This window comes from Theropithecus gelada, chromosome 3, assembly GCF_003255815.1.
Source record: "Theropithecus gelada isolate Dixy chromosome 3, Tgel_1.0, whole genome shotgun sequence".
Lineage (NCBI taxonomy): Eukaryota > Metazoa > Chordata > Mammalia > Primates > Cercopithecidae > Theropithecus > Theropithecus gelada.
This window is the reverse complement of record NC_037670.1, coordinates 112,705,754-112,714,476: the sequence shown is the minus strand read 5'-3', so window position 1 is coordinate 112,714,476 and position 8,723 is coordinate 112,705,754. Positions and strand designations below refer to the sequence as shown.

Genomic DNA, 8,723 nt, shown 5'->3' with positions numbered 1-8,723 from the left:
TTATCCACATTCAACCTGACATAAGCAGTCTGGAGAAACTTCAGAAGATTTGGGAAAGGCCTGATAAAACAAGATCTTTGATATAAGAAAACTTGACTGAGTATGATGCTTGACAAAGCAGTATCAAGGAGGAATTGGGTTGTTTATAGTTTTGACCTAACTGAAATATTTTTATTACCAAGTTCATAATAGTTCATACTTAGTAATTTTTATCTGTGGATCTCAAATTTTTCCACATCTTGAGAAAATAGTACATTTTATACTCTGTTAAAATACATTGCTCATATTTCTCTTCTAATATTTTGTTACCTATTGCCTTCATGACCTCCTCCAAAAGACCTCCTTTCATGACTCGGGTTATTACTGACTAAAACTCTGAATTGTTTCTGATTTTAGTACCTTCTTCTGTATTACATAGTTTTGATAAATTAAATATTTTATTTGTATAATAAATGAAAATGAAGTTTGTTTTTTTTAAACTTTTGAAGACAACTCTCAGAAAATGATTTTTTAAAAATTTTATAAGGTTTTTTATTTACACATTCTATTGAGGGAGAACTTCCACAGAAAACTAACTTTTAAAAAAAGATTAAAAGTACTAGAGCTACTTAAAAGAACATAGAAGGATTAAAATAAGCTTCTAATGATATTCAAGCCAAATAGGGCCATTTAACTTGAGGCACATCCCTTAATATTTCTGGGTCCAATATTCTTAATTGTAGATTGCAGAAAATTAACTCATTTCTAGATGACATCTTTGGTTGCTTCCAGTTTCATAATCTGGTAAGAATGACATTTTCTCTCTCTCTCTTTCTCTCTTTTTTTTTTTATTATTATACTTTAAGTTCTAGGGTACATCTCTCTCTCTTTTTAACTCTGGCTGTACTTCTGAGCCTCCTCGTAGTAAACTTCACTGTCAGGTGGAATATAAAACAAGTTCAAGAATTTCAGTAGAACAACTTTTGAAGCAAGACAGTGTCTTCTACTCTGAGAAACAGAACTAAGTGCTCTGCCATATTCTCTGTGCCCTAACCCCTTAGGGGAGAAGGAGAAGGATTTGGAGTGATGGTAGGGATGGATGCTTAACACATATGATGCTTCTTGGTAATTAACACATCAGAATAAATTCACTTTTCACTCAGCCTAGTCAGCTCGAATGATGTGAGAGAATAGAACACAAGACAGGTTAAGTCTTTCCAAGACAGGAGTGATAGGAGAGAGATGGCTTGATAAAGTTCCTAAACACAGGATACCATCGGCAGAGGAATGAGCATCAGAGTGGAAAGGCTAGAGAAAAAGTGTCCCTGGGAGCCTGGGGACCAGGATCCTAGAGTGTAAAATGAACACTTACTGAACGGTTCAAAGGACCTCAGAGAGCTGTGCTTCCCAACCTCCTTTTCAATATCAAAATGTGTCATAAATTACAGTCAACACACATACACATGCTCACATAATTGTGCATTTAGTACCTGTTGCTTTAAAAAAATGCTAGCAATCAGAAATACGTTAAAGCCAATATGCGTTTTATGAATGTACTGCTTATATAAACATTTGAAAAACAATAACATATATCTGAGACAAAGAGATGTCATTTTGCTTTAGTAGGTAAAGATGTGTAGACACCAACATGCTGAGTAGTGAAATTATCAGAGACTTGTTAGTATGTAGTACAAGTAACACCCATCTAACTAGTAACCTTTATGTGTAGATGAATGTTAAAGCTTCCTAATGACAGCCTGCCTCAAGAGCCCTCTTTCAGCAACCCTGAAATCATTCCCTGCTTATGTGGGGAAAGTGATCTTCCAATAGTTTTCTATTTTCTGTATAATTTGGCCCAAACCTTTTAGTCTGGACTAAAACCTTTCCTCCTGTCTCCCCTCAAAGTGCCTCAGCTACACTCATCTCTCTGGCCGCTTTCGGCAATTCAAGTGAATTTGAGATTTAATCTTTTGCACCTTGCACCTACCTCTCCGTCAGAACCCCATTTCATCTGAGCTGGTTGCTTTCCTTGTGCCCTTTTGGCTTTGGGATGGACACTGTGACAAGTGATTTGCATTTCTGTGCCCCATTGTATTATGCCCTCCTCTAGGGCTGGCACAAGTCTCCTTCATTTTATACTCTACGACTTAAGAGTGTATATTAAGAGTGTATTATAGCACAATGGGTGGTTGGTATCTATTAAACAAATGAATGTGTAAATGAATGATAGTAATTGGCGAAAAGTACGCTGAAATAGAGTCTGCTCACAGGCAAAAAAAAGAAAAAAAAATCGAAGAATTAATAGTCCAATGGCACTTTTCTGATAAAACTGAATCACATAGTCAAACCACCATTTAAAATAATCTTACAAGGAAAACAACATTAATGTGCGTCTGCTGAGACGGATTATATTGTTTTGGAATTAGGAAGAGAATGTGCAGTTCGCTGTTTGCTTTCAGACTGTTTGTTTTGTTTGTTAAACTGGCGTCTCCAGCTCTGTAGCCCAGCCTGTGGAACCTAAATGGCCCAGGTCCCAGGAGTTCCCATCAGAGCCGTGGGCGTCCCCAGGGTTTAGAAAGGCTCCCCAAGGGCCTAGGCTGCCGGCGAGTGCAGCTCCCGCCGGCGCCACCTCTGCGGTCTGGAGCGGCGAGGACGATCCCAGAGAGGCGCCCCCACCGCCTCGGTCGTCGGGTTCTTAAGTTTTCCTCTCCAAAAATTTAATGGATAGTTTTCTTTTGCTTCTGTTTCTGACTTGATTAAAAAGGCAGCAAAAAAGGAGTTTGACTACAAGAATGATATTAGCAGAAGGCGCATCTGGCTTTACTTTCCAAATTCCATCAAAGTTTGTGTTTTGTTTCATTTGACAGCAATCCCGTGAACGTCTCCTCTGGGGAAATGGCGCGACCAAAGCCCGCCAAGCCCAGTCAGTGAACTAGAGGATTTATTAATGTAATATTTTAAACAAAACCTCGACAGACACAAACTCAAAGGAAACCGTGCGCTCCTTAAGTCAAAGGCATCTGTTCTGGAAGCAGCACCCGGTTTGCTGTTGGTAACCAGCGTTAAGAGCAGGATTTTTAAACATGATAATGGATACAAGAAAAGAAAAGCTAAGTCCCGCGGTCCTCTGACTCCTATTCATTATCTCCAGTAGCATATGGGACCATTCTCCTACTTGTCCTCGCCCTTTTCTTCTGAAAAAGCAAAAGCAACCAAGCCTGTCCCGCTTCATAGCAATCCTACTCTTTGTGCCTGAGTAGTGCCACCACCACTTCCTCCTCCTCCCGCCTCCTCCTACCCCGCCCGCCAGCCGCTGGCATTCGCTCAGGCTAGGAGGCGGCCGGCTCCCTTTGCGCCGGGAAGCCGGAGCCGCGATTGGGCGACGGTCCCTGAGCCTCCAGTTCTGCGTCGGTTTCAAGGCTCCTCCCTCCTGGTGAAAGACAGACTGCGGGGCGCCTAGAAACCGGTCCGAGGGCGCGCGAGGGAGAGGAGAGGGAGCGAGTTGAGGGATTGACACAAATGGTCAGGCGGCGGCGGCGGAGAAGGAGGCGGAGGCGCAGGGGGGAGCCGAGCCGGCTGGGCTGCGGAGAGTTGCGCTCTCTACGGGGCCGCGGCCACTAGCGCGGCGCCGCCAGCCGGGAGCCAGTGAGCCGAGGGCCAGGAAGGCGGGACACGACCCCGGCGCACCCGAGCCACCCGGGTTCTCCCCGCCGCCCGCGCTTCATGAATCGCAAGTTTCCGCGGCGGCGGCGGCTGCGGTACGCACAGCAGGAGCCGGGGGAGCGGGCCGGACGCGGCTTGGGCTCGACGGAGGGCACCGGCGCAGAGGTCTCCCTGGCCGCAGGGGGTGCCACCGCCGGCCGTGCCCCTGCCAGCCCTAGCGCAGCGGCGCCAGGAGAGGAGCCGAGAAAGTATGGCTGAGGAGGAGGTGCCTAAGAAGTCCCGGGCCGCCGGCGGCGGCGTGAGCTGGGAACTTTGTGCCGGGGCGCTCTCGGCCCGGCTGGCGGAGGAGGGGAGCGGGGACGCCGGTGGCCGCCGCCGCCCCCCAGTTGACCCCCGGCGATTGGCGCGCCAGCTGCTGCTGCTGCTTTGGCTGCTGGAGGCTCCGCTGTTGCTGGGGGTCCGGGCGCAGGCGGCGGGCCAGGGGCCAGGCCAGGGGCCCGGGCCGGGGCAGCAACCGCCGCCGCCGCCGCCGCCTCAGCAGCAACAGAGCGGGCAGCAGTACAACGGTGAGCGGGGCATCTCCATCCCGGACCACGGCTATTGCCAGCCCATCTCCATCCCGCTGTGCACAGACATCGCGTACAACCAGACCATCATGCCCAACCTGCTGGGCCACACGAACCAGGAGGACGCGGGCCTCGAGGTGCACCAGTTCTACCCGCTAGTGAAAGTGCAGTGTTCCGCTGAGCTCAAGTTCTTCCTGTGCTCCATGTACGCGCCTGTGTGCACCGTGCTAGAGCAAGCGCTGCCGCCCTGCCGCTCCCTGTGCGAGCGCGCGCGCCAGGGCTGCGAGGCGCTCATGAACAAGTTCGGCTTCCAGTGGCCAGACACGCTCAAGTGCGAGAAGTTCCCGGTGCACGGCGCCGGCGAGCTGTGCGTGGGCCAGAACACGTCCGACAAGGGCACCCCGACGCCCTCGCTGCTTCCAGAGTTTTGGACAAGCAACCCTCAGCACGGCGGCGGAGGGCACCGTGGCGGCTTCCCGGGGGGCGCCAGCGCGTCGGAGCGAGGCAAGTTCTCCTGCCCGCGCGCCCTCAAGGTGCCCTCCTACCTCAACTACCACTTCCTGGGGGAGAAGGACTGCGGCGCACCCTGTGAGCCGACCAAGGTGTACGGGCTAATGTACTTCGGACCGGAGGAGCTGCGCTTCTCGCGCACCTGGATTGGCATCTGGTCAGTGCTGTGCTGCGCCTCCACGCTCTTCACGGTGCTTACGTACCTGGTGGACATGCGGCGCTTCAGCTACCCGGAGCGGCCCATCATCTTCTTGTCCGGCTGTTACACGGCCGTAGCCGTGGCCTACATCGCCGGCTTCCTCCTGGAGGACCGAGTGGTGTGTAACGACAAGTTCACCGAGGACGGGGCACGTACTGTGGCGCAGGGCACCAAGAAGGAGGGCTGCACCATCCTCTTCATGATGCTGTACTTCTTCAGCATGGCCAGCTCCATCTGGTGGGTGATCCTGTCGCTCACCTGGTTCCTGGCGGCTGGCATGAAGTGGGGCCACGAGGCCATCGAAGCCAACTCACAATATTTTCACCTGGCCGCCTGGGCTGTGCCGGCCATCAAGACCATCACCATCCTGGCGCTGGGCCAGGTGGACGGTGATGTGCTGAGCGGAGTGTGTTTCGTGGGGCTCAACAACGTGGACGCGCTGCGTGGCTTCGTGCTGGCACCCCTCTTCGTGTACCTGTTTATCGGCACGTCCTTTCTGCTGGCCGGCTTTGTGTCGCTCTTCCGCATTCGCACCATCATGAAGCACGATGGCACCAAGACCGAGAAGCTGGAGAAGCTCATGGTGCGCATTGGCGTCTTCAGCGTGCTGTACACTGTGCCAGCCACCATCGTCATCGCCTGCTACTTCTACGAGCAGGCCTTCCGGGACCAGTGGGAACGCAGCTGGGTGGCCCAGAGCTGCAAGAGCTACGCTATCCCCTGCCCTCACCTCCAGGCGGGCGGAGGCGCCCCGCCGCACCCGCCCATGAGCCCGGACTTCACGGTCTTCATGATCAAGTACCTTATGACGCTGATCGTGGGCATCACGTCGGGCTTCTGGATCTGGTCCGGCAAGACCCTCAACTCCTGGAGGAAGTTCTATACGAGGCTCACCAACAGCAAACAAGGGGAGACTACCGTCTGAGACCTGGGGCTCAGCCCATGCCCAGGCCTCGGCCGGGGCGCAGCCATTGCCCAAAGCCAGCCCCGTGGAGTTCGTGCCAATCCTGACATCTCGAGGCTTCCTCACTAGGTAACTCTCTTTCGCAGGCTCCTTTGAAGAACTCAGCTCCTGCAAAAGCTTCCGTCCCTGAGGCAAAAGGACACGAGGGCCCGACTGCCAGAGGGAGGATGGACAGACCTCTTGCCCTCACACTCTGGTACCAGGACTGTTCGCTTTTATGATTGTAAATAGCCTGTGTAAGATTTTTGTAAGTATATTTGTATTTAAATGACGACCGATCACGCGTTTTTCTTTTTCAAAAGTTTTTAATTATTTAGGGCGGTTTAACCATTTGAGGCTTTTCCTTCTTGCCCTTTTCGGAGTATTGCAAAGGAGCTAAGACTGGAGTGCAACCGCCCAGCGCTCCTGGTCGTCCTCGCGCGCCTCTCCCTGACGCTAGTGCTCGGGCCGGCTGGGCGCCAGCTCCGGAGCGAGTTCAGCACTGCGGGGTGCGACTAGGGCTGTGCTGCCAGGTCAATTCCCGCCGCCTCCTTCTACCCCCTCCCCCTCCTTCTGACCCCTTCCTCCCTTTCCTGGCTTGAGGTAGGGGTCTTATGGTACAGTACTCCACAAAGCTTCCAAATCTGGAGGTGGGCCCCCGTACATTCCAATTCCTCCCTTGGTCAGCGGTGGATTGCGAAGGCCCATCGTTTCGACTTCCTGAAGCTGGATTTTTAACTGTCCAGAACTTTCCCCCAACTTCATGGGAGCCCACGAGTGTGGGCCTTGGCAGTCTCAGCCTCCCTCCAAGGTCACCCTCAACGCCCAGACACTCCCTTCTCCCACCTTAGTTGGTTACAGGGTGAGTGAGAGAACCAATGCCAAACTTTTTGAAGTCTAATTTTTGAGGGGTGAGCTCATTTCATTCTCTAGTGTCTAAAACCTGGTATGGGTTTGGCCAGCGTCATGGAAAGATGTGGTTACTGAGATTTGGGAAGAAGCATGAAGCTTTGTGTGGGTTGGAAGAGACTGAAGATATGGGTTATAAAATGTTAATTCTAATTGCATACGGATGCCTGGCAACCTGCCTTTAGGAATGAGACAGCCTGCCCTTAGATTTTACCGGTCTGTAAAATGGAAATGTTGAGATCACCTGGAAAGCTTTGTTAAGGAGTTGATCTTTGCTTTCCTTAACAAGACAGTAAAATGTAAACAGAAATTGAAAACTTGAAGGATATTTCAGTGTAATGGACTTCCTCAAATTGAAGTGCTATTTTCTTATTTTTAATCAAATAACTAGACATATATCAGAAACATTAAAATGTAAAAGTTGAACACTTTCAACATTTTATTACGATTATTATTCAGCAACACATTGTGAGGGAGGAACAATCCACACCACCAATAATAACCTGATAAGATTTCAGGAGCTAAAGAAGGTAGAATAATTGATGGGGAGATAGGGCCTGAAGTAAACAAGATATGGGCATGCATGCTAAAGGGAAAATGTGTGCAGGTCTACTGCATTAAATCCTGTGTGCTCCTCTTTTGGATTTACAGAAATGTGTCAAATGTAAATCTTACAAAGCCATTTAAAAATATTCACTTTAGTTCTCTGTGAAGAAGAGGATAAAAGCAGTCCTCCTGATTGTATTGTTTTAAACTTTAAGAATTTATCTAAATGCCGGTACTTAGGACCTAAATTTATCTATGTCTGTCATACGCTAAAATGATATTGGTCTTTGAATTTGGTATACATTTATTCTGTTCACTATCACAAAATCATCTATATTTATAGAGGAATAGAAGTTTATATATATAAAATACCGTATTTTTAATTTCGCAAATAAAAAATTCAAAGTTTTGTACAAAATTATATGGTTTTTGTGCCTGAAAATAATAGAGCTTGAGCTGTCTGAACTATTTTACATTTTATGGTGTCTCATAGCCAATCCCACAGTGTAAAAATTCAGGAATTCAATGAAAAAAGTCTACCCTTAAGCCCTCAGATCAGTCTTTCCAAAGAATTACTCTGTTTGCATTGTTGTGATTGACATTTGTGAAGTCCCAAGAAAAGACCTGTTTTCATGACAGTAGAAAATAGAAGTTTGCAAATTATTTCTTTACTCAGAGGATTAAAAGAGAACTCTAATTTTAATATTAAAGCTTTCTTTTCTTTCAGAAGGTAAATTTACATGACTTTTTATATTATGGAGGCTTATTTTAAAATAATCACCTTTCTCATATTTTTTAGAGGTATTATCTTATCTCTTCCATAATCTTGGATATTACAAAACCATAAATAGGCAATCAATAAATGGTTAACTGGCTATGTGTTCATAAACATTTTAAACAGCGATTGGGTTTGTAAGGCTGTTCTGTTGTTTGCTTCTGAAGACCCCTTTTTTCAATTGTTCAAGGAACCTTCTCCAGATAAATTATCTAGTTGGTCTACTCTTAGTCAGAATTTATGCATGGGTGTATATATGTGTATATACAGATAAGGATACACATAAGTATATATGCATTAATTTTTATAAAATAGAGATGTAAAATTTACTTAAATTTCATAATATGGAAATATGGTTATGAGAAATGGAAAATGCTAGATGGAAAACCTCAAATACCTTTGCAGGTTAAAAAAACCTTTACTAAATTTTCCCATGAAAACATTTTGTGATAAAATGACAAGGAACTAAAATGAAGATCATTGATACAATAGAGTTACTTTCCATGTTATAATGCAATTGTCTTATAAGTCATTATTCATTTTAAGGAAAATGAAAAAAATTAAATCTTACTAAAAATGTAGCATTTTATTTTACGTAGCAAGATGCAATTTTGTGTTCCCTTTTTCTGTGTT

The 8,723-nt window shown here is 47.3% G+C and overlaps 1 protein-coding gene across 1 annotated transcript; it reads left to right on the top strand.

The window, feature by feature from the left end:
- Positions 1-3,438: 3,438 nt before the first annotated feature.
- On the top strand, positions 3,439-7,733 carry FZD1 (frizzled class receptor 1). Its single transcript, XM_025380960.1, has one exon. The coding sequence runs from the start codon at positions 3,893-3,895 to the stop codon at positions 5,840-5,842; it is 1,950 nt and encodes a 649-aa protein (XP_025236745.1). The 5' UTR covers positions 3,439-3,892; the 3' UTR covers positions 5,843-7,733.
- Positions 7,734-8,723: the final 990 nt, after the last annotated feature.

What these genes read in the sequence shown, in the direction of transcription:
- FZD1 (XM_025380960.1), top strand. Translation starts at nt 3,893, where the DNA reads ATGGCTGAGGAGGAGGTGCCTAAGAAGTCCCGGGCCGCCGGCGGCGGC.